The 22,828-nt window shown below is 56.7% G+C and overlaps 13 protein-coding genes and 2 non-coding genes across 15 annotated transcripts; 7 read left to right on the forward strand and 8 right to left on the reverse strand.

Annotated features, from left to right (window-relative positions):
* Nucleotides 1–104: 104 nt before the first annotated feature.
* Nucleotides 105–618, forward strand: EHS24_000441 (uncharacterized protein; the record flags this gene model as incomplete). The annotated part of the gene is made up of 2 exons (XM_028616272.1): nucleotides 105–158; nucleotides 199–618. 2 exons carry the CDS (start codon nucleotides 105–107, stop codon nucleotides 616–618), a joined length of 474 nt encoding a protein of 157 aa, XP_028480129.1.
* Nucleotides 619–756: 138 nt separating this feature from the next.
* EHS24_000442 (uncharacterized protein) lies at nucleotides 757–1,671 on the reverse strand (the record flags this gene model as incomplete). The annotated part of the gene is made up of 1 exon (XM_028616273.1): nucleotides 757–1,671. The coding sequence occupies one exon, from the start codon at nucleotides 1,669–1,671 to the stop codon at nucleotides 757–759; it is 915 nt and encodes a 304-aa protein (XP_028480130.1).
* Nucleotides 1,672–1,884: 213 nt separating this feature from the next.
* On the reverse strand, nucleotides 1,885–2,784 carry EHS24_000443 (uncharacterized protein; the record flags this gene model as incomplete). Its single annotated transcript, XM_028616274.1, has 1 exon — nucleotides 1,885–2,784. The coding sequence occupies one exon, from the start codon at nucleotides 2,782–2,784 to the stop codon at nucleotides 1,885–1,887; it is 900 nt and encodes a 299-aa protein (XP_028480131.1).
* Nucleotides 2,785–3,188: 404 nt separating this feature from the next.
* On the reverse strand, nucleotides 3,189–4,262 carry EHS24_000444 (uncharacterized protein; the record flags this gene model as incomplete). The annotated part of the gene is made up of 1 exon (XM_028616275.1): nucleotides 3,189–4,262. The coding sequence occupies one exon, from the start codon at nucleotides 4,260–4,262 to the stop codon at nucleotides 3,189–3,191; it is 1,074 nt and encodes a 357-aa protein (XP_028480132.1).
* Nucleotides 4,263–4,590: 328 nt separating this feature from the next.
* On the reverse strand, nucleotides 4,591–5,622 carry EHS24_000445 (uncharacterized protein; the record flags this gene model as incomplete). Its single annotated transcript, XM_028616276.1, has 1 exon — nucleotides 4,591–5,622. The coding sequence occupies one exon, from the start codon at nucleotides 5,620–5,622 to the stop codon at nucleotides 4,591–4,593; it is 1,032 nt and encodes a 343-aa protein (XP_028480133.1).
* Nucleotides 5,623–6,217: 595 nt separating this feature from the next.
* EHS24_000446 (uncharacterized protein) lies at nucleotides 6,218–7,261 on the forward strand (the record flags this gene model as incomplete). Its single annotated transcript, XM_028616277.1, has 1 exon — nucleotides 6,218–7,261. One exon carries the CDS (start codon nucleotides 6,218–6,220, stop codon nucleotides 7,259–7,261), a length of 1,044 nt encoding a protein of 347 aa, XP_028480134.1.
* Nucleotides 7,262–7,555: 294 nt separating this feature from the next.
* EHS24_000447 lies at nucleotides 7,556–7,641 on the reverse strand. Its single transcript has one exon. It is a non-coding gene; the product is annotated as a tRNA-Arg (tRNA).
* Nucleotides 7,642–8,394: 753 nt separating this feature from the next.
* On the reverse strand, nucleotides 8,395–9,186 carry RPS24A (ribosomal protein S24A; the record flags this gene model as incomplete). Its single annotated transcript, XM_028616278.1, has 3 exons — nucleotides 8,395–8,514; nucleotides 8,638–8,919; nucleotides 9,184–9,186. The coding sequence occupies 3 exons, from the start codon at nucleotides 9,184–9,186 to the stop codon at nucleotides 8,395–8,397; spliced, it is 405 nt and encodes a 134-aa protein (XP_028480135.1).
* Nucleotides 9,187–9,424: 238 nt separating this feature from the next.
* Nucleotides 9,425–9,522, forward strand: EHS24_000449. Its single transcript has one exon. It is a non-coding gene; the product is annotated as a tRNA-Val (tRNA).
* Nucleotides 9,523–9,860: 338 nt separating this feature from the next.
* EHS24_000450 (uncharacterized protein) lies at nucleotides 9,861–10,792 on the reverse strand (the record flags this gene model as incomplete). The annotated part of the gene is made up of 5 exons (XM_028616279.1): nucleotides 9,861–9,918; nucleotides 10,003–10,178; nucleotides 10,216–10,379; nucleotides 10,484–10,633; nucleotides 10,690–10,792. 5 exons carry the CDS (start codon nucleotides 10,790–10,792, stop codon nucleotides 9,861–9,863), a joined length of 651 nt encoding a protein of 216 aa, XP_028480136.1.
* A 528-nt stretch (nucleotides 10,793–11,320) lies between these two features.
* EHS24_000451 (uncharacterized protein) lies at nucleotides 11,321–12,007 on the forward strand (the record flags this gene model as incomplete). Its single annotated transcript, XM_028616280.1, has 3 exons — nucleotides 11,321–11,444; nucleotides 11,488–11,588; nucleotides 11,642–12,007. The coding sequence occupies 3 exons, from the start codon at nucleotides 11,321–11,323 to the stop codon at nucleotides 12,005–12,007; spliced, it is 591 nt and encodes a 196-aa protein (XP_028480137.1).
* Nucleotides 12,008–12,446: 439 nt separating this feature from the next.
* Nucleotides 12,447–13,172, forward strand: EHS24_000452 (uncharacterized protein; the record flags this gene model as incomplete). The annotated part of the gene is made up of 3 exons (XM_028616281.1): nucleotides 12,447–12,465; nucleotides 12,520–12,635; nucleotides 12,681–13,172. The coding sequence occupies 3 exons, from the start codon at nucleotides 12,447–12,449 to the stop codon at nucleotides 13,170–13,172; spliced, it is 627 nt and encodes a 208-aa protein (XP_028480138.1).
* Nucleotides 13,173–13,373: 201 nt separating this feature from the next.
* Nucleotides 13,374–13,850, forward strand: EHS24_000453 (uncharacterized protein; the record flags this gene model as incomplete). Its single annotated transcript, XM_028616282.1, has 2 exons — nucleotides 13,374–13,466; nucleotides 13,521–13,850. The coding sequence occupies 2 exons, from the start codon at nucleotides 13,374–13,376 to the stop codon at nucleotides 13,848–13,850; spliced, it is 423 nt and encodes a 140-aa protein (XP_028480139.1).
* A 440-nt stretch (nucleotides 13,851–14,290) lies between these two features.
* On the reverse strand, nucleotides 14,291–14,715 carry EHS24_000454 (uncharacterized protein; the record flags this gene model as incomplete). Its single annotated transcript, XM_028616283.1, has 3 exons — nucleotides 14,291–14,451; nucleotides 14,512–14,611; nucleotides 14,650–14,715. The coding sequence occupies 3 exons, from the start codon at nucleotides 14,713–14,715 to the stop codon at nucleotides 14,291–14,293; spliced, it is 327 nt and encodes a 108-aa protein (XP_028480140.1).
* A 214-nt stretch (nucleotides 14,716–14,929) lies between these two features.
* MRPS9 (37S ribosomal protein S9, mitochondrial) lies at nucleotides 14,930–16,160 on the forward strand (the record flags this gene model as incomplete). Its single annotated transcript, XM_028616284.1, has 2 exons — nucleotides 14,930–15,949; nucleotides 16,140–16,160. The coding sequence occupies 2 exons, from the start codon at nucleotides 14,930–14,932 to the stop codon at nucleotides 16,158–16,160; spliced, it is 1,041 nt and encodes a 346-aa protein (XP_028480141.1).
* Between the last annotated feature and the right edge of the window lie 6,668 nt (nucleotides 16,161–22,828).

The raw sequence follows: 22,828 nt of genomic DNA on the forward strand, positions 1-22,828 counted from the left end.
ACTGTTCATAAACCGGCATGGGGTGCTTGCTACCCCCGACTTGTCGTCATCAAAAGCACACACCACCAACACCGACCATGGACCTGTGCGATCTCCTCAGCAACATGTCCGTCTCGGACCCCAGTCCCAAGGCCAACGGTCCCACCGTCCGGCCAGAAGTGAGTTCCTCACTCCATCATCTAGCTAACGCCGTGTCAGTGGATAGCCAGCCTGCGCGCCTTCAGCCTCTCCCCCCTCGTCGCCGACCAATGGTGCAACAACGACAAGGCTATCCTCGCCGCCTCGCTTCCTGAGACGTTTGACGCTGTCAAGACCCTCTTCGGCCCCATTCAGGCCGCTATGAAGCGACTCCAAGCCCAGGACCGGCTTGTGATGGACCGCAAGTCGTGGTTGCCCAGACTCACGGTGGAGATTCTCGAGCTGGATGCCGCGTCTGTCGAGTTTTCGACGGTCAACATGCTGCTCTTGTTTGCTGCGGGCATGCTTGGAAGCGTCGTGGTCACGCATGCTATTGGGACGCGGCTCAACACGCTCGCTGGGGCGCATGTCTGGGACGACGTGGGGACAGAGAGCTGTCCGTACCGAGCCAGGGTCCCGAAGCGTAGTGCCACAGTGTAGACAAGTTGCATATGTAGACAGTGAGTACTTGTGGTTAAGATGGTATGGACTATGTAAAGTGTTCATCGCGAGAGCTGCCTGAGGACGGGTGATTGCTGGCAGGATAGGCGATGGTCCACTGGGACAGAGGTCGTTCAGTCAAAACGTGATCTTCCAAGCCGAGGAGGGGATAAACGACGTCCACCGGCAGCGAACGTTTCTTATTTCCGCTTCGTTGCAACTCCAGCACCATCTAGGGATCCTAGTGGATTGCAAAAGCCATGGGTCTGAGGGGCTGTGCTTGAACTTTTCTTCAAAGTTTTTGGGAACGGGCACCGTACGCAGGTGCCAATAGTTGAACAACGACTGCGGGAGGAACCGCAAGAGTCTACGACGGGTAGGCGGGGGAGAAAAGATGTCGCGGCGAAAGTCCCGGCAGAAAGTGTGCCACGCGAAGTACATGTTCGCTACAGCCGCGTGGATGAGAGGTTCCTTGCGCTCGAGTGTGGCGGCCCACCAAGCGTTGGCGTTGAACTCGCTTTCGTGGGTGAGTAGCTTGGTCGACATTTCAGCCATAGTGTATTTGCAACCTGTAACAGCAGCGACCGTGAAAATGGTAGCAGAGTCCGCTTGATGTGTCTTTAGGGCTTGCAGAAGTATAGATCCCAAGATGACTGGAACATCATAGGCATCGGCAAAGGTGAACACCTCTTCCAGCAGCTTGAGCTCAAAAGGCGGTGCTGGGACGGGGTCGAAGGGGGGATAGTTGCTTAACATCGCCTTGAGGATATGGAGCGAACAGGCCAACGCGGCTGAGCCAATAGTGGGAAACGGAAGGATAATCTCGTCACCGTCCGAGTCGGGTGGTGTGGGTAGGGAACAAATGTCTTCAAAGAAGGACGAGATCCCGACCAAGGTGTGACGGCTGAAGCGGAAGCAGAGACCGTCCGAGGCTTGGAGGATTAACCCGTTGAGCGGCGTTGTAAAGTCGGGATGGAAGCGCAACATCTTGCGAGACAGGGAAATGGTGGAGAAGTGGCCAAAACTGACATTGATTGTTGGGTTGGGGCGCATGAAGACGTGAGAAGAAGCATGAGGTTATGCGTTGCTGCAGGTGAAGAACCGTTGTTTACATAAGAGACTTTGCGCCACTCTTTTCGTCCACGGCTGGCACATAGCTTGTCCACTGTTTTGATACAGCATCCCTTGAGGTCGGATACAGAGTCCGGATAACATAATCTGTGTAAATTAGTGTTGTTGTACATGAACCATATCCTCAAGCTCACTTCATTTGAACTGGAACTCGACCTTGGACGGATAGTGCCCGGCACGCCACGCGCGCAACAGCAGCTGTCCGAGATGTGTCCGACACGCAGCACAGGGGATCTCCATCCTCTCCCTAGTGTCCGCCCAAGGAAATACGGTCGCTTCACTGCGTTGACTCAGCGGCCAGAGACAAGGCAGGTGTTCGTCCAGGAAGAGTCCAAAGTCGGCTCGGTAGTGGCGCACAACACCGCAGGGGGAGTCCGAATGGCACTTGGGCGAAAACCTGTAGTTGGCGTTCATGGCGATGAACTCGAGCAACTGGGAGTATCCGCGGTTCCACCGTACCATGCACTCAACCAGGAGGAGGAAGATCGGTCGGTTTTCTTTGTGGAGGTTGGACGACCACCACGAGTCGCCGAATTCCTCTGGGCGCTGGAACAGCTCACACGCCCACTTGGTGGCGTCTTCGTAACCCAGGCGGACGGCGAGGACGAAGATCACTCCCGGCTGGTTCTTGGCGTGCAGCTCGAGGGAGCGGTACAGCACTGGTAGGATGGGGAGGTCGTACTCGTCATTGAGGAGAAGACATTGGTCCAGGAAGGGGACGGTGAGGTATGGCGGAAAGGGCGGCGCGAGGCGGTGGACCCGTGAGTGGAGGGCCTCGAGTGCGAATGTGAGGGTGACAGAGTCTACGCTGTCGAGAGTGACGACGAGGAGGGAGTGATTTTGGCTCTGAAGACTGTGGTTGGGGTCGCGGCTGGTGTTGGGGCTGGCGAGGAGTTCTTGGAAGAAGCTTGACCTGCCCACGAGTATGTTTGTGTCGGCGCGAAAGCAGAGGCCGTCGGAGGTTCGGAGGATGGTGCCGATGGCTGGCGCCGTGAACTTTGGGTGGAAGCGTAGGGTTTCGTGCTTGGACGGCATGGTGAGGGGTGGCGTTGGGGTGAGGTGTGAGAACGTGAATAGAGGAGGATGTGACTTGTCTAGGCATGTCCTACTGGGAAGTGCGTTGTTTGTACCCCGTTGATCAGAAGAGCACAGGCCACCGGAGCAAGGGCGATCAGTACGGGCTGTGGACTGGCATGGACTGATTGGAGGATACATCATGGAGGTGTCGCATGCGTCACAGGTTGATTGACAGTGAAACCTGGATTTCTACAAAGGTATGCTATAGACAGAACAGTCGTATGGTTGTATGGGAACATGGAGAGAGGTGAGGACTTGGCGACCTAGTCGTTGTGGTGTCGTTGAGGTGAATGGAGGACGTGGACGCAAGGATCGATGGCGATCGAATCTTGAGGGTGTCCCCAGCGGTTTAGGAGGTTACTCTAGGGGGCTGCTGTAGCTGCAGCTGCAGCTGCACCGTTGTTGGCCTTCTTCTTTTTGGGCTTGGTGATGGACTTGCCGCCACGCTTGGGGGTACGCTTGCGGGGATTCATGGTCCAGGTCTGCTTTTTCGTCGAGTGCTTCCAGGCCCAGCTGATGGCGCCCGCAATGCGCTCCACACAGACGTCACAGCCGATGGTGTCCATGCAATACTTGGCAACCTTGGAGGGGTGCATCAACATGGGGCTGCGGAACGCATACGCCCACATCATCTCGCGAGTAGTCGTCTGGAGGAGTTGGAAGTTGCCTTTGTAGTCTTTAAACGCCTTGCACCTGTTGACGAGGCACACTTTGTGGAAGCCGTCGTAGCCGTCGATGGGGACTCGCACACTCGACTCCTTGAACTTGCTGTAGCCTTCCTCCCAGCGCTGGAAGAGCGTGGTGAGGCCCTCGAGGATGTCGGGGGCGTGGTACTTGATTATCTTGGTCGACCACTCGTCCATCGCTTGGAGGCCACCGGCGGTGATAAGTTGGGTACCCCAGTAGTTGGAGTTGCCGTGGTGGGTCCAGGCAGTGACGGCCAGCATGACAGCCGGGGGGAAGTGGCCGCTCTTCTTCATCGAGTCGTACAGCGTGAGGTGGACAAAGTCGTCCAGTTCATACATCTTGGAGAAGTCGAGAATCTCTTCTATCGTCGTCTTATCGGTCTTTTTGAGGCAGGGAAGAGACTTGTGGGCGAGGGTGACAGTCGGGCGGCGGGTCTCGTTTTCTTGGGGTGTCACAATGGGCGTGTTGACGACGGCATACGACATTGCTTCGAGGATAAACTTGAGAGCCAGCGCCGAGCAAAGGAAGGTGAGGACGCGCGGCTTGCCATCATCCACTACCTCCTTGCCACCGCAACCTTCGACCACAAAGACCATGTCGTGGAAAGGAGGGGAGTGGTCTACAAGGAACTTGAGATCGCCGTAGAATCCAACATCGTCGGACGATACGAGGATGGCGGGGAGCTCGGCTCCCCTGACGGGGGTGGCGTAGTTGGGGTCAAACTTAACGGGTATGCCGTCCGCTTGCATGACCAGTTACGGTTGATGGCGAGTGGAGAGAAAGAAACGGACAAAAACGAGTAATGGTGTGGAAGGAAGGTCGAAAGACACGGACGTGTTTGTTTTGAAACCTCCGCCTGGGCGCGTCTGGCCGGGTTAGCGTGGTCAGTGCGGGCCCCCGGTTTCGCCACCCACCTGGGCCGCCAAGACGCAACACCGTCAACCCCCTACACTATGGCCCTTCTACCCTCACCCTTCAGCATGCACATTTGAGTGAAATACAGAAGGACATGCATGTTACAGAGAGTATATGAGATCAATAGTTGTATGGTGGAGCTTTAAACATGATACGGATGGCCTAAACAGCATATACAATACGGTAGCGGCGACGAACGTGGGAAGACTGGCTGTTGGCCTTGCCAGGGTTAAGGCTCCAGGCTTGCCTGGTCACTGACCTGTTCCAGGCCGAGCTGATGGAGGGGGCCAAGCGCTTGGCACAAGATTCGCAAGCGACTGATTTCATGCAGAACTCCATGACCTTGGCGCGCTTCATCAACATGGGGGAGGCGAGCGCATACTTGTACATCTTGTCGCGGAAGCTGGAGGTAAACGCGGCCCAGTTGCCGTCAAACTCGGCAACGCAGGCGCACTGGCGAGTGATGCACTCCTTCGAGAAGGCGTTCTTGCCATCGATGGGCGCTCCGCTGCTCGCTTTCTTGAAGTTGGCAAAGGCGGTGTCCCAGCGATCAAAGAGGGCGTACAACTCTGGAAGCCGTTCCGACGCATTGGTCTCGAGCATTGCGTTGGACCACGGGTCTATGGCGCCCTTGCCTCCCTCCGAGAGGATCCGGGTCGCCCAATGACTAAGGTTTCCCTGGTCGGTAATGGCAGTCATGGTGAACATTATGGCAGGAGAGTAGTGGTGAGCCTTCTTCATAGCCTCGTAGATGACAGGGATCGTAAAGTCGTTCAGCTCGTAGGCGTCTGTGAAGTGTAGGATTTCTTGGAGAAGCTTTATGCCTTGGGGCATGTCTGGAAGGGCCTCATAGAGGGCGGTTTTGGATAACTGCTCGGACGCCGGCTCTCCCGCGGGCGAGCTGGTTTGAGGCGGATGCGCCAGATTGTACGCGACGGCTTGCAGAACAAACTTGATGGCAGGCGAAGACGCCGAGGGAAAAGGGAGCACGCGAGGCTTCTGTCCCTCCTCGACTTCGGGCATGGGAATCTCGCTGAGGTCCTGGCAAAAGCTTGAACGGGAGGCGAGGACCTTGAGGTCGGCGTGGAATCCCACTTTGTCGGACGATATGATGATGGCCGGAAGCTCTGCTCCCTCGACGGGGGAGGCGAAATCGGGGTCGAAGTTCTGTGGGGGTTTGTCGGCGTCTTCCATGGCTCGTTACTTTGGCAGGGGAATGATGAGTAGACGAGCGAGTGAGTGGGTTATGACAGAAAAAGAGAAGTTCTGAAGGACCGTGTACCGTGTGAAGTTGGAGGAGAGGTGTGTGGTCGTAGGATCTGTGCGCCGTGTGTTGTGTTTGTGTTCTTGATCGTCTGAGCGGGGCGCAGATTGTACAGATTCCTCTCGCCAGCGACGTCCAGTGGCCAGCAATTCCAGCCAGCAACGTCTCATCGTTAAACCATTACCGATTCACACAACACACTGACACATTGACAAGTCCAGCAGAACACTTGCTGATCCACCTTGGTGTGCATCCATGCGTGGGCTTACTGACCGTCACCGCAAACGGCAACTCGCTCCTTTGACCTTTTGACCAGTGCGCTATTTGTGTGGCGTTGTTGGTGCCTGCGGACAAGGCCGACTACCAAGGCGGCCATGACACGGCGGCGGCGTCGACAGTCACCATCGAACCCGCTTGGCAGCGTTGCCGGCCACATGTGTAGACTACAGCATAGCACGATGGCCACCTGTCGCGCGCACAATCCGATTCACAATTGCCCACCAACTCACCAAACTGCCCCCCACCATGGCATCCACCCCCAACGCCGCTGCTCGGGTCGAAATCACAGACCCGGTCTCGCTCACGAATCCGTCAGGTGGGCTCAACCCATCCGCAGTGGGATGGACACGAACCCCGCTACACGACACCGACGCCATCGGTACCACATGGACGAGCTTCATGCGCAACAAGCGGTGGGAGTACTGGGCCGTCGTGACCCCAACGCACATCATCAGCTTGACCGTAAGCAACATCGACTACGCGGGCGTGTGCGCCTTGTTCGTGCTTGACCGCGCGACTAACACCGAAATCAACACCGAGCTCGTGGCCCCGCTCGCATGGGGCGTCACTCTGCCTGGAACACTGGATGGTGGAGTGGCCAGCGTCAAGAGCCGTGGTCTCGACATCACAATCACACCCGAGGAGGGTGGAACACGCCTGCAGGCGCGCTCGGCTCGCGTATCGATTGACATCTTCGCCGCGCTACCAAAGGGGCATGAGCGCCTCGGCGTTGTCGTTCCCTGGTCGGAGTGGGTGTTCCAGTACACCGTCAAAGATATTGGTCTACCCGCTACGGGAACGGTGACTATCGATGGCACCGAGATCGCTCTCCCACCAGGCCAGAGCTGGGCCACTCTCGACCACGGCCGTGGCCGCTGGCCCCGCTCCATCACCTGGAACTGGGGTACGGGCGTGGAGACACAGCCCTCTGGACGCGTGGTGGGCATCCAGGTCGGCGGCAAGTGGACGGACGGAACGGGTGCGACCGAGAATTCACTCCTGGTGGACGGCCGGGTGTCCAAGATCCACGACGAGCTCCAGTGGACATATGACATCAAGGACCTGAGCGACAAGACGGTAGAGAAGGTCTGGAAGATTACGGGTGATGGGGTAGACCTCAAGTTCCGCGTGGAGCATGTCCGCGAGGCCCATACCGACCTCAAGATCATCACGTCCAAGACGTGGCAGTGCTTTGGCGCCTGGTCAGGGACCGTCAAGGACGAGAATGGCAAGGATGTGGTGATTGAAGCAGCCTATGGGTGGGCCGAGCATGTTGAGCAGTACTGGTAGAAAAGGGTGGTTTCGTTATTCCTGTCAAAGTCTGTAGCTGCAAGTAATTTCAATCAGTTCCCTCCAGGATGGACGTTTGGTGGGACTGTCGTGTGCTCTTTAGGCCAGGCATGCATGTACTAGGCCACTCAGGTGATAGCGCACTGTCCGTATTGGAAGAGTTTCCCGTTGAACAAGAACCTGTTCCATGCGAGAGATGAAAAGTGGCACCAAACCAACTCCCCATAGTCTGCGGCTCACCTCGTCTACGTCCTCCTCAGAACTCCAAAAAGTGAATGCTCAAGAGCACTCAGTAGGTCACGACGGGGATCGAACCCGCGATCTCCTGATAATCGAAGATGAAATCGTAGTCAGACGCCGTACCATTTGGCCACGCGACCTGGGATGTTGGGGCACTCGCGCGCAGTGCTGCCATCGCTGTATCTCGCCCAAAAATGCATGTGCGGGCATGAGAAGGGGTGGAATAGGTGCATAAGAGGCAGGGCCATAAGGTGGGATGAAAAACGCAAGCAGTTTTGTTTGGACGAAAGCCAAATATGGGCAAAGGGAGTGAAAGGTGTAGTCAATGATGGAGGAAGTGGAATGTCCAAAATCCTCGTCCGTCCAAAATCCTCATGCCACCACCTGCCTCTTCACCTCTGCCAGCTTCTTGCTTCGGGAGAACAAGCGCCGGTGCATCTGGACAGCGTAGAAAATGTAATGCATTGGTTTGGGATGAACTACAAAATGGGGTCATGTTAGCCTAGTCAGTGCAGCGAAGCTTGACAGTCAGCAATGTTAAAATAATTCACTAGCAACCCTCTCAACTAGTCAGTTGCGCACCCGGCGGAATAGTGCAGCTGCAACAGGTGACGCTCTCGGAGTGGGTACTCGACGAGGAACGCAACTATGGAAGCTCACGCGCAAGCGCAATCCCAGTCAAACGAATTTGACTATTGGGACCCCGGACATCTGTCCTTTGAAATGCGATCGTGAGTGTGTTCCATATAGTAAACACAATAACGGGATGCTGTAGGAGATCCATCTCTCCCAAGTATGCGGAAGGGCGCAGAAATAATACAGCGAACAGCCCCCAGAAGAACGACGTCGATCCCGAAGAGGTGTAGAAGTTGCAAACCAGTTGGAGAACTGATTTACTTCTTCTTGGCGTCACCGGCCTTGGCCTTCGAGGTGCCGCGGAGCTTCTTCGAGCGGTTCTTGCGCTCCTTGCGGAGCTTGCGGCCGGCCTTGTCGACCTTGGTGGCCATGCCCGACTGTAAGGGTCAGCAAAGGAACAAAGAAAAAGTTGGGCGGCCAGTGCGAGCTGTGATGAAGACGGGCGGAAAACTGGTCCCCGTCCTCGACACCAAGCTCGTCCTGCCTGTAGAGATACTCACGCGGATGAGGCGGTACTTGGGCTCGAACTTCTTCTGCGACTCCTCGTCGTCGTAGATCAGGCCGAAGCCCTGCGACGAGCCACCACCGAACTTGGCGCGGAGGCCGAAGACAACGACGCGCTGGGCCTCGGTCTTGTAGAGCTGGGCGAGGCGCTCGCCGAGCTCCGAGCGCGAAAGGTTGGCGCGGGTGGGGTGCGAGATGTTAAGCACGAACTGCTTGCGGTTAAGCAGGCGGTTGGTGATGAACTTCGAGGTGCGGATGGTGACGGGGCCGTTGGGGTCCTAGACACTTGTCAGCGCGCTGTACGTTGTGTGCTCGTCGTCGTCCAGCACAGAGCAGCACACTCGGGGATCCCAGACACCAGGACATCGCGCGCGCGCTCGCCATTTGCGCCTCCTTCAAAGTTTGCGCTCGTGAGACACGGCTGACACGCAGTCGTCCCCTCCAACTGCTGCCCTCCTGCCAACTCTCCATGCGCGCGATGCCCATATTCGAGTCCCTTCCGAGTGTTGTGCTTGCGTGCTGGTCGTCGTCGCCGTACTCACCATGGTGGGCGTCTTTTTGCTCTTGAGGAGTAAGGAAGCAAGCTCGTCTCGTATGGCAGTTCAACCACCCACAGCGTCTGCCAGCCAAACGGTGGCATCGAAACTTGACGAAAACGCCGAAACGCCGCAACGTGATTTCCCAACAGGGATACGTAAGCACGAGCTATTACGTAATGTTAATTGTCACATTACGTAAGAGGAGAATTTGTGGCAGTTCCTTCCACCTTGTGGACGACATTGAGGCGATTTAGCTCAGTTGGTTAGAGCGTGTGCTTAACACTTGGACACTGTTGTCAAGAGTTGCGCACAAGGTCGGCGGTTCGACCCCGTCAAACGTCATTTTTGGCTGCTTGGGACGCCGAGTACACCTGTGGGAAGGGAGGGAGGTGTTGACCGCTGAAGAACGTCGAGTTCGAGAGTCGGAGGCGAGTTTTGGTAGCCCCGAGTTAGATAAACACCTGTTAATGGGCCCCTGACCAGACCTCGACCATCTCAGAGTCTCCTGCAGTGTCTCCTGCAGTGTCTCCTGGTCAGTGCGGGGTCCACCAACGTCTCCGCAGGCTCAGACCTCGGTGAGCTTATCTGACCCAACTGCCGTGAACGTCTCATGAAGCGCCAACTGTGATAACTTTCATCTCTGTGTTGATATCCACTGAAGCTATGTACCCTCTAACTGGTTAAGCCTCCATAGCCTGTGCGTACTTGTCAAGAGGAAGGTGGCCGATGTATCCGGTCCTGTAGGTGGATCAGCAAGTGAGCTTTGTGCCGACCGACCGACACAAACAGCTCCTCCAGGTGACTAGCCACCAGCGTACTCACGTTCCAAACCCGCCAATGTAGTAGATATCGTTGATATCCAGCCTCGCCCAGTGGGCAGTGTGTGCTCCACGGGGGTCGTCGGGGAGCCACCAGCGCGCGTCCGGGTGGTACTTGGTGTAACAGGTGGCCAGGCGCTCGCGTTCAGCAACGTCAATGTCGTTCAGCACGGTCAGGTTCTGTTGTCAGCTGGAGTGAAAGCGTCTGGTGGCTCACGCCAATGAAGGCGACACGGGGTCTGCCGTACTCGCTCACACCCTTCTCGAGAGGGGTCTGCAGAGTGTAGGTCGCCCGTCCGTCGTTGGCCTTGATGTTACGCGTCATGAGGGAGATGGGCATGGAGATGAAGGTGAGGGAGCCGTTGGGGTGGCATGGTGCGTCTGTTGTCAATGTCAGCCATCCGGGTAAAGCAGCTCACGAGACTGTGAGATTAGACGGTAGATGTGGTTAGCGACAACTCAAGCGCGAGATGGTGACATCATACCTCCATCAGGGCATACGGGTGACCTGGCCGGTGAGCACTGGGCACCGAGTTCTCTCACCAACGTACCGGCATTGACACCAGCGGACTCTGGGAACACACTCGCCATAGTACCGGTAGTGACGCCCTTGGCGAGGTGAGCGGCGCTGAGGACTGGAGGGTCAGCACTAGGGGCACGTCTTATCGGGTTTGGGTGGCAAATGACGCACCAGCTTCGTCACGCGTCTCGCGGTGAGCCTCGGCATGCAGCGGGGACTGGACAGGACCGGCGATTGCGGTTGCTGCAAGGAGGATGGCTGCGGCGAGCTTCATCGTGTGTGGGTTGGAAAGAGACGAGAGTGGGCGATGGAGTCGTGGTGAATGTAGAGTTGAGACGTGTCGGCTGGTGGGGTTCGGGAACTGGCGCGGAGCTCGGCCGGTCCCGCGTCGCGTGATTATCTTGGCCGCGGTCTTGGAAACAACCGTTCGGCCGACATTGACTAACATTGACCATATGTTGCATGCATATGAGAGCAACAGGTGAGAAGATACCATGTCAATCAGCTTAAGGTATGTTATGCTTGTCTTGGCGTAAACCTGCATGCGGGCGGGCGGACAGAATGACAGTTCACCGGACGATCGGCTTTCTGAATCGGATGTCGTTCGTCACTCGTGTGGCAGAACATACGCCTAGATCCTACACGCCAGTGCGCCAGTGCTGTGTATGTCGTTCATCTCCTTGCCGATTTCTCGTTGGCGCTGTTGCATATATGCCTGAGGGAGCCACCATGGGAAAAGCTGCGCCAGATCGGTGATGTACATACAGATGTACTGCATTTGTCAACTGCTCGGTTAATGGGCATGCCTTTGAAGCGAGCGAGATCGCTACTTCGTGCGTTGTTCCCATCAGCTCTTCCCTGTCATCCTATATATGGGTGCACAAGCTCTCGTAAACTCTACAACCTCGCCAAGAAGGAGAGGATGGGTAAGTCCTTCCATGACATCGAACCATTTTGCAGAACTTGCAGGTTTACTGTCAGACGACCGCCCGGCCCCCGACCACCGTGCGTCAACTGCTGCTGGAAGGTCCAGCCGCGACCGTAAACGCTCTAGGACCATTTCCACGCCTGTAAGTGCACCTTATGTATATCACCACGCTCTGGGAGTGCAGCTGATGATAAGCATGTCAAGTCTGCCGAGGGCGCCAGCAAGAAGCAACTGTCTTCTTTGTCAAACGACGGTCTGATGGACCCCGGCAACCACCTGGAGGGCATCAAGCTCGAGGCCACTACCTCAGTCATCAAATACTGCCGCGAGACCTATGAAAATGGGACGACGTCCCCTAAGTTTATGTTGAGCATCGCCAGGTCGAAAATGAAGGCCCTCCGCATTGAAATCAACCACCTCAACGAGAAGAAAAAGGCGCTTGAGGACGAGCTGCAGAATCTGACGGCCGAGGAAGAAGAGCATGAGAAGGCCATCGAGGAGGCGGCGATCAAGTTCAACAAGACTATGCAAGGTCTGGTTGATGTACTCAAGGAGGAGTGAGGGAGAAGTGACGTCGTGTTATGATTCCATGTACTCTCAGACGTCCTCGTTGCGATGGAATCCGATGAAATGTGACGAAATGCGATGAAATGCGATGAAATGCGAAGATATGCGAAGGGCGACGAAGGGGCGACGAAGGGGACGACATGGAATACGACGAAATGCGACGGAATGCTTCTAAATGTGACGAAAGGGCGACGAAAGGGCGACGAAACACGGTGATGTGCGACGAAAGGCGCTGGCGATCGCTTTCGAACCACCTGCAGTCGTCCGTTGATCGCCTGGCACAGGCCCTTGGTGGCCGCGGCTCATTAGTCTCCGCACCCCACCGTCTATCCGTGTCCATCACACCATCACTCTCGCTTTCGCCGCAACCCTCACGGTCGTCCTCGCCACTCTCTCCATCTCAACCCCTCCTTCCACCAACACTCATCTACTCATGCCATCGTCCGAGTCTGGTACGTAACACATGTGCAGCCTGGTGACGCCTCTGGGCTAACGCTCTGTCACAGTTTCAGACACTCAGGCTGTCCCTATCGAATCAGAGGCTGTTCCCACCGAGTCTGCTGGAGAGGGAAGCCCTTCGACGGCGAACAAGCGGCCAAAGCCCAACGACACCCCGAGCGAGGTGAGTCAGAGCCCACAGCGTTGCCAATACCATGCTTATCCATAGGCGAACACCATCAGTGCTCTCCCAACTCCTCCTCCCACCCAGGACAACGGTCAGGCAGATGGTCTCCCCCAGCCTATTGTTCAGGCCATCGACTTGGCGGCCACAGACGACGATGATGTAAAGCCCGAAGTCCCTCTCGAGCACCCACGCAAACGCAAACACTTCCGCTCGACTTCTGCGGCAGCCGACGGCCTTATTGAGCCCAGTGACCATCTCACGGGAAGGAAGCTCGACGTCATCGCCCCCATGATCGAGTACTACCGCGAGGTGTACAGCGACGAGACGTCATACGCCAAAATGTGGCTCAACATTGCCAAAGACAACCGGACGAGGCTCGAACGAGAGCTTGCAAAAGTGGCCGAGGAGAAGGAGAGGATTGAAGCACAGCTGGCTCAGGCGGTCACCGACATTGAAGAGAACAGCAGGGCTATCAAGGAGTCGACGGACCAGTACAACAAGGTCGTGCAGGGAGTTATAGACGCGATGAAGTGAGCCACCATGTACGCCATGCAGTTGTCTGTGACCCGCGAGCTGAGGCCGTGATCTGTGTGTTCCGTGCCCCGTGTGCATCAGGTGGCCGGTGGTCCAGTCATCCCACCAGCGCCCTCCCACACTTGCCACACCTAACATTCCCACACAGCTTTTGTGTCTTCCTCATACCTCTCACCTGATTCCCACATCTTGACATCCACAATGCAGACCCCCAGGCCCTCACTCGATCCCATCGACTTGTCGGGCCTCAAGGTCCCAAAGGTGGAGCTGGTCTCGGATGACAGCGATAGCGAGGTGAGCTGGAGCAGGTTGTTTTCGTTGTCACCCACACTGACGCTGATCCTCCAGCACCCACCTCCAGCTCCCCGCACCAGCACCGGCCAGACCTACCAGGTCGACGACGACGGCTTCATCGACCACCACCGCGTCGCCCTGTCGCCCCAGAAGCTCTCTCTCATCGGCCCCATTATCGATCAGTGCCGCGTCACATACAATGTCCAGGCGTCGGTGGCGCGCAGCCAGCTAAACGAGACTTCGACCAAGCGCAAGCGTCTCCAGAAGGAGCTCGAAAAGGTCACCGCCGAGGAGGATCGTCTGAAGAAGAAGGTCAAGAAGGCGATTGAAGACTATAACAACAACGTCTCGGATCTCATTGGAGTCGCCAAGCGCCTCAAGTGAGCGGGCCGGGTTGCTCGAAACGGTTGCCGGGAAGAAAGAAGCCTGTTTCATAACAGGTGGTGAGTGGGCGCGTGACGGATCGCAGCTGATCATTCAACAGCCGGTGTTCGTCGTCAGAAGTACCATGAGCGAGAAACCCACTGCAACGTAGCAACCATGCGAGGGATGGGATACCTGCGCGAATGCATCTGTGAGCGCAATACGCCGCCCGCAGGCTAGCAATACTAGAGTGAATGCCTATGCGTGGTGATACAACGACTCTATCGTCTGGCCTCTGGTCGTGACGGTGTGTACTCGTGCGCCGCGCCCACTGGCAGCCTGAGCTTGTAGCAAGTATGGCGTCCTGATCGCCACCCCTAGGCCCCCTTCAATGGTTCGGTCGAAGGGAGGTGTCGCCGTGCACCATCGGGGGCGGACAAGGCGGGCGGAAGGAGGGCAGCTTACTTGGCCTGCTCCTTGGCCCACTGCTCGGGGGTGAAGGTCTTCTGTGAGAAGGCATGCAGCTCGGTGATCTCCTCGGCAAGGATCTGGTTCACTGGGACAGGTGGTGAGCGGCTGACAAAGTCGGTAGGAGGGAAGCAGCGAGGGGTTGGGACTTTGACTAGAGTCTGAAGTGCTTTGGTCCACTCACTGCCACCACCCCCATGCCACCCTTACTCACCCATCTTGTGACGAGCCAGAGTCATCTTCTTTGCAAAGTCGGGCGAGACGATGACAAGCGCGAACGCGCCGCCGCAGTTGCCCGATGTATCGACGATTTCCTGAGCGTCAGCACCAACGCCATACAATATGCACGCACGAGGTGCTCGATGGCGAGGGCAGCACGGAGCTTGGCCTCCATGCGGGCGTCGATGGGCTCGTCCATGTTGCTGACAGATGGAATCGTCCAACAAAGTGTAACCGTATCTGATAAACACATAACGCGTGACGCAAGTGGAGTCTACGAACCCATTACGTGTATTTGAGGTCATGTATGGCGCCCGCATCTCACTTCCGTCCGAAATGCCCCCGTCCAGTCGTCTTTCGCCAAAAGTCGGACATCGACCACCACCTCTTTGACACCATCCACACGTACACCCATGAACGTCACCGCCGGCACGCGCGCGCTGCGCCAGGCCGCTACCAGCCTCAGGACTGTGGCCGCCGCGTCGATGGCCGGCTCGTCCCGTGCGGCGTCGACCTACACCGCCCAGCCCTTCTACGCCCCGAAGAAGCGCTTTGACGACACCGAGCCGCTGCCGCGCCGTGCTCGTCCTCCTACCACTGGTCACTTCACCGGCAAGCCCGAATACACCGAGGCCATTGCATCGCTCGAGAAGATCCTTGAGAAGGCTCGCGCTGCCCTGAGGAAGGAGTACATCTGGCCTGTGCCCGCAGACCTGCCTTACGTGCAGCCTCCTGTTGCGTTCTGGCGTGCGCAGACCGACATGGGCTTTGCTATTCGCAAGAACAGCGACTACACCGCCCTGCTCAAGCTCCTCAACGCGTGCAACTCGGCTCGCCACATTGCCTCGCTGGCTGGCTCGTACGACGTTGCCGCGGCGCTCGACGAGGCTGTCATGCCGTACGAGCGTGCGGACCGTATCGCTGAGCGGGCGGCCAAGCTTGCTGCCAGGGAGAACGCCGACAGCGGCATCGACGCTCTTGGCCGTGCGTACGCTACTGGCCGCAGGAAGAACTCGTCGGCCCGCGTGTGGGTCGTCCCCTCGAAGCAGGGACGGGAGCTGCTGGACCAGCCGTCCGAGAAGGTTGTCGGTCCCGATGGCGACTTCGCGCCGGAGATCCCTATCGAGATCCCCACGGGCGAGGTCCTCATCAACCACCTCCTCCTTCCTCAGCACTTTACCCGCCCCGTGGACCGTGAGACTGTTCTCCGCCCCCTGCGCGTGACGGGTCTTGTTGGCGCCTTCAACGTCTTCGCCCTCGCCCGCGGCGGTGGCTCGACCGGTCAGGCCGGCGCCATCGCCCTCGGTATCGGTCGTGCCCTCGCCCTCTTGCGCGATGACGCTGTCCCCGCTCTCAGGAGCGACCTTGCTCTCATGCGTGATAACCGTATGACCGAGCGTAAGAAGACTGGCCGCAAAAAGGCTCGCGCTGGTGTGAGTACAAGATTAATGTCGTGGGGAGAGGATGGAGAAGGAGTAAGGGGTATTGCCGTCGTGCTCTGGGTGCCAGGCTGGGCTTACCCCTTCCAATCCGCTGCGGCCTTGGTCTTCACCTTGGCGCGGCATGCGGATGAGACTGTCGGCAGCACAAAGAAGCTGGGAACTATACTGACCCACCTTACAGTACACCTGGGTCAAGCGTTGAGCATGCTTCTCCCGATTACATTCCAAACCCATGCGCCTCCTCCTTCTCGCTCTCCGTATTCCCCCACCTGCATGCAGCAGCACATGATCACGAATCCAGAGATTTCCGTTCATGTCACCTCCCCTTTTTTGCTCAACTCATGCCGTGTCCGCTCCGGTGCTCCGGATTCCGTACTCTGAGTTGCTGGTGAGCCACGTATTCGCCAACGCGTATCTACGTCGCATTCCTAGCCCGTGCCTCCATGGCTGGGGTGGTGGTGGTGACTGACTGACTACATGAATGTCGCGATTCTCAATATGAGGGTTGGCGTTTGCAGGCGGTGCAAGGCGTAGCAAGCAGCTTTCATGACGCGGGGGCTTGTCATTTACAGAAAACTCGCCATAGAAGTGGGCTGCCAACGTTTGATTGTCCTAGGTACATGTTCGCAAGCCGGCGGCGCTTGATGGCGGCTGCCTCGTGGCCGGTGGCTCATGGAACAAAAAATCGGGACCCTCGTGCTTGCATTCAATTGTCTGACCTGTGTCTGACCAGTGATCACCCGCCGTCTTGTGTGACGCCACACTTGTACCCCTTGAGAGTCGCCAGCTCCACCAGATCTTAGCCGATCTCTGTCTGCAGTTGCACGACCTGAACTGCTGCATACTGGCGTGACAGATGTAAAAAAAACTAATGTAGGTTTTGCGAGGCCGATGCCACCGCCAGGCGGCCGCCACCAACTGACAACGGTATCCTCTCCCCTGCCGATCAACGGAGCACACACCTGGGACCTAAAGTGACTCCACTCCGCAGTGCCTCAACCGCACACTAAGCTTCAATGCGACATGACATGGACGCGTCAGGTGAAGATACCGATTGGGGGGTTTACAATGCGTCCGTGATCTCGGTTGGCAATCAGGCGGAGAGGTGGCGTGAGAAAACCCAGTTGGCCAGTTGCTACGTGCGTCTTGGAATGTGCCGACCTAATGTCAATGGGGTTGGTTAGAGTACACCTAGCAGCAACTTTGTTTCAAGCAACGGCATGGATACGAGAATAGAAGGGTGCACGACTACAGTACACATCAGGTCTCGCTCATTACGTACAGTACCCCAGGTCCTGACCTGGAGTCAAGTCAATCGTGTGGAGGAAAGAAAACATTGACGGAACTGCTGCACGGCAACTTGTAGAGTTTGAACAACGAGGGTGGCTACGAGCATCATGTCACATCTGTTTGTCATATGCTCGACAGCTGTTCACGTAGGTACGCGCTCTAATCTATATCTTGCATTAGCCGCATCTACGCGGAGCCCTGGCTTTCGCTTTGGACGACAATTACGCAACAATACGCAATCTGGTTCTACCCCACCTCCATCAGTCTCTCCCACGGGAGCAAGATCAACAAACAGAGACGCGTCGCAACCATTGTAGTTTGTACTAGCATTAACTTGATTATGTTCATTAGTAGCGTTTGAATGCGACGCGCGAGACATGGCTTGACTAGCATGTGAAACCACGGACGGAACCCTCGAGGGTTGGACAGCTAGACCAGCGGCTACACGACGATGACAGCAGGGGACTCTGCGGTCACCAACTCGGTCTCTAATTCTCTAATCGAGCGATTGCAACGAACACGCAACACAGAGTCAGCCATCTAGATCTCGGAACAATCGTGTCTGAGAGGCAAAGGAACTACAGCAGTAGTAGTGGCATTCAACTTGCGACGCGTTCCCCGCAGTCTGATCAGAAACAGTCAATTGTCACAAGTCCTTGCCGCGACTCATTTGTCTCCATAGCTTCCTGGTTTCGTCGGCACAAGCCAGTAAGGGTTGAGGAGGATACTAACTCAAGACCTATGACCCAGATCTTTGACTCCTGTGCCGGCAGATCGGCCGGCCGGCCACAAGTGGCGGTGGGCCTGCAAGGGCCGTGTGGGAGTGCGACTGCAGTGTGTCAAGGTTGGAACTGTAGAGAAGTGCGGGGTGACCCAAGACTGATCACCCTATACTACAGCTCTGGAGGCCACCGGGGCGCTACAGCCGGAACACTCCGATCGCGTCACTGGCGACTGGCCACTGGATTCACCACTGGACACGGGAGCTTCTTGGGGTCTGTTGCCTGCGGGGCCTGGGTTTTGGGCGGGGAGTCCGAAAAGCCTAATTCCACCTAGCTCAACACCGACAGCACACTCTGGCGCTGACGGCATGTGGTATATGGTAGTGCAAGGCAAACAATGTCACCAAAAAATCAGCCACGTAAAAGTCAGAATGGGTGAATAGGTCAGTAGCGCGGTACGCGTCTATGCAGCGAGTAGCATTGTAACTGCACGAGCAGTGCAGTATGGGCACCTCTTTCCTTAGTGTATAGGTCACAGTGGCGCGGTCATTGAATGGCCATGTGGAGGCGATGGGGTGCTGGGGTGCTGGACTCCTCGATCTTGCAGGACTGCGTAGGAACTGAACAACGCCGCAACAGCTAGGTATTCAGGAGCATGTTACCAGGATATACGTAGGATCCTAGGACAAGAAGTTTAGAGGTGCACAGACGTGAGCACGATCGGCTTGTTCCGCCTGCATCCAGGGATTGGAATAAACGCCCACTTCCTTTCTCTGAACCGCGCAGTGCGCAGTCAATAGAGGCACTGTGCTTATAGAAATGGCAGCCAGGACATGTGCATTCAGTTCAGCAACTGTAGGGCGGAGAGGTGGGCGACTGTGAAAGCAAGATTAAGCAAACAGCACTGAACGCGTCGACGACGTCGCCTCTGGCTTGCTTTTGCACAGTTGTTTGGCTGCTCACCACATGCGTGACGGCTGGACGCCTTGCTGTGCCGCACAGCTGCCGATTTTCTATCCGATCTAAGGTAGTCACCCGAAGTGGCGGGGCTTTGCTCTCCTGCAGGTCACCACGTCCATGCGTGCACCAACAACAACATATGTATCCCGCATTGGCCGGAGCGGTGATTCCTGACACCGTACTGTGGCATATGTCGGAGTCCAGTAGGCTGTAAATACGGCCCGCTTGATTACGATCACATCTGCGCACGCCTATTGCCTGCCTGCATCTTCGGCCCGCATGATCGCGCTCGCACCCCCACACGTCCCCACATGCTCCACGTCCCTACTCTGACGTGCCCAACTGTGGCACAGACCCGCTTGGCCGCATTGCCACACTGCCGTACCGCAGCATATTGTCGGTATTGCGCTTACACTAACGATGCCACCCCCTTGCAGCGGCCTGTGTTCTTATGGTCCCCGAGGTTGTCCTTAAAGGCTTGCCACATGAAACGACGCGACAACCACTGGCAAACGCGTTAATGAGGGCTGGCCAGTGCGCACTCTGCTTGTCACTGTCTGGAATAACACGACTTCCCTTGATGCTGTACAGTGAAGAGGCGTAGAACGTCGTACGGGTGGTTCGTCTGTTTGATTTCGGGGCAGGAACAGGTCAATCAAGGTTAGCTGCCTTTGAGGCACTTTCAGAGTCAAGGTTGCGCGTCGTACACTGCGAATCTGCATTGCATGTGTACGACGACTCGCTGCTCCTTTCGGCGCAGCCTGGGCCCCAGCCGCAATATCTCATCCGTCCACATGCAGCTGGGAATCCAACAGTGGGCATGGTATTTCTGGCCATTCGCTTGATGTTGACAGCCGTACAAGATTTTGCAGTCCCTTGCACGAAAGAGAACGGAAGTACGTTGGCACGGTTCCTCTACCAATGTCACTTGTTGATATGGTTTAGAAGATCTTTCAGCCCAAGGAACCGCGGCCGAACGGCGACGAGCATCGGTCTCTCAGCATGCCCACTATAGTGCCAACGTAAGCGTTACATCGGCCAAGTGTTCCAGCAGAGAGGTTGGAACTCCACTTGTAACGGCATGCCACACTGGAGGACATGAACCTTGTTTGCCAAAGTTATGACCGCAGTTGTGACCGAGAGCTTGTGGCATGTGGGTGATGAATGCGAGGCCCCCTCCTTCACTGAGCACTTAACCTGACCGTGAGCCGTAAGCGTCACCTTCCGCTAAAAGTACACAGTGAACAAAGGGTCCATACCCAGCGCAAAGTTGGTTGACGGGAGGCGTATGGGGGGCAACGACGGGAGCGAACCCATCGAGGAGGCCCCCATCGCACGCTGTCTTCAAGCATAGCTTGACTTCCGCTGCAAAAAATAACCTCGAGTCCCTCAACTAATGCACTAGTCAACGCGGCAAGGTGTGCCCGCGATTGACCCGCTGGAACCTGGCACCGGCGCGGATATATACTTTCTGCACCCAAAATGCCACTTTTTCTTGTCTTTTCGTTGTCTTTGGCTCTCAACGATCCGCATATCCAAATCCCCAGATGCGAAGACGACTCCATGCACTACTGCCCATCCAAGATCTGGACCAACCTCTCGAAGCTCCCATCGAGGTGGCCTAGAACATATCCATCCACCCCTCGCTGTGTCCGAGCCGACCCGCTGTAGTGGTACACGGGTCCTTTCGTGGCCCGTGCCTTTTCGAGAATCAATGCTAAAATCCTTCCCCAATCTTAACGAGCCCTGGAGCATGCCGGCCCATGCCGTGTCCAGGCGACGACGGCTCTGTGGCCTCTGTGGGCTGGGCTGGGCTGGGCTATTGCGGGTGGAATCTCGGCGCGAATGGGTGTGACTTGGGACCTTGTCTTGAAGCCAAACACCTTTGCGCGGCACATGCATTGGAATGAAGAAAACAATAAGGAAATCCGGAGCGCTCCGGAGCGCTCCAAATGGGCCGAGAAGAAAGGTGGAGCATGTAGGTGCACGTCGTTGCCGTCATGTGCTTTGCTTAGGACTGTGGTATGCCAGCGGTGTTTTGGACACTGATGCGTCGATCGTTGTGGTGCGTTTCCAACCCACTGACACCCTCGTAAAAGGTTTCGAGCTGTCTGTACCGCACATACTCCGTTCCAACTGGGCTACACAAGGGCGACGCAAATGTGGCAGGCGGCAGGGCTCGTCGTCTTCTGTGACGCGGTGGCCAGCCAGGGGGGTCGACACTGCTCCACCCCACTTTAACTCTCCGACTATGGTGTCACTGTTTCAGCACACCTGTAGTACAGGAAAAGGAAAGATGCCACATCCCAAGGGAGTCTGAACTTGAAGCTCAGAGAGACCGCACAGACTCCCGAGCACAGTGCGTCTGTATGATACCAACAGACTGGACCAGGCTTTGGGGAAATACATGCGTGATGGGGGGTACCGGTCGCAGTGGTCAGGGGATCGAAGAGAAGAAAAGCGCAAACCTGGAAACAATCTTCCTGCACTGCACGGCACGGTGCGCTATGCGCAGGCAATATCGGGAGTAGTTGCATTCGCGTAGCTCCACAGAAAGGATTATGCACGGCACGACCCGGGGAGCACAACGGCACAACTGGCTGTACGGCTGTCGACAGTCACCCGGAACACCAGCTCGGCCGTACTTGGCACCTGTTACTCCGTGGCAACGACGGTACGCCCAACGCTTCCCTCGTTCCCATATCGAATGGGGACCAGTATGCAACATGTAAGCCTCAACACCTCGGCTGTTGCTGCTCGTGACCAAAAGTAAAAAGAAGATGGCTTCCTCGGGTCCGCGGTGTGCACTCGGAGAGCGTCTGGCTGAAAAGGGTCGGAACGCGTTGGAAGCTTTTGAAAGCCTTCGTTCGCCCATGGCAACAGTCCTAGTTTTTCTGTCTGTTCACATGCATTCAGCGTTGCGCTCTTAGTGGCCGCCGCTCGCTGCGAAGAGCCGCGGCGGCCCGCAAAGGGTCCGACGTGCCGACTGTGAGGCCGTGGCCGTTGAATGGAAAAGGATCTCATTCAAGATTCTAGGCAACGAGCATGGGGTTCAGCGTCGAGGCGCACCGGGGCGATACCCTCCAGGCCCGCAGCATATGTGGCGTCCGGGGGTGGCGACGGGGGAGACTTCTCCCTTAACCTTCGAATTTGGAGGCCATGGACGGCGACATGGAATGCCTCTCGTTCCAATCTTAGAGTACTCGTGCACCCATGAACGCCGTTGCATGTGGCGTGGCTATAGATCAGACAGGCTGCTCTGCGACATGATAATTGTGATGCGCCCACAGCTGGACCCCAGAGGCGCTTTGGTACAACAGCCGTTGACGTATGTACCGTTTACAGGTGCAGGCGCGGTACAGTTTGGTCCACCTCACAGGGGGATATACACACCCACACGGAACCGGTATATCCTTTGTCCTTGATTTTGCAGAGATTTTGCAGAACAATGCGCGGCTTTTGGGTGCAGGTTGCAACTCGGCTCTTTGCGTTCAGGTGCAATGTCAATGAGGGGACACGGATCCTCCGAAACCACAGTTGGATGTTACCTCTATTACTACCTGTCCTAAGTAGTTATCCTGTGCGGGCCTAGTGTGTCTGATCAGACGTCCGAGGGAGGGGTAATTGCTCTGATCAAGCCCACAGGCCACACAACTTTGACATGCTTTGCAGGTTGAGCTGGTCTGGCGTTATCATCAGTGTCATGTGCCTCGTCCCGGTGTCTGCCGAATCGCCGGCAGACCCCCCAGCCCTGCCAAAGGCGTTGGCCAATTCCCTATGTGTATGTGCGTCCAGTGGCCAGCCGAGTGGAGCAAAGGACGACTGCAGACAGTGTAAGGTAGAGCAAGGAATGTCCGCCATGCTGCTCGTGGCGCCGCCAGTGAGTGGGGTCGAGTGG

This window comes from Apiotrichum porosum (assembly GCF_003942205.1).
Source record: "Apiotrichum porosum strain DSM 27194 chromosome Unknown scaffold_1, whole genome shotgun sequence".
Lineage (NCBI taxonomy): Eukaryota > Fungi > Basidiomycota > Tremellomycetes > Trichosporonales > Trichosporonaceae > Apiotrichum > Apiotrichum porosum.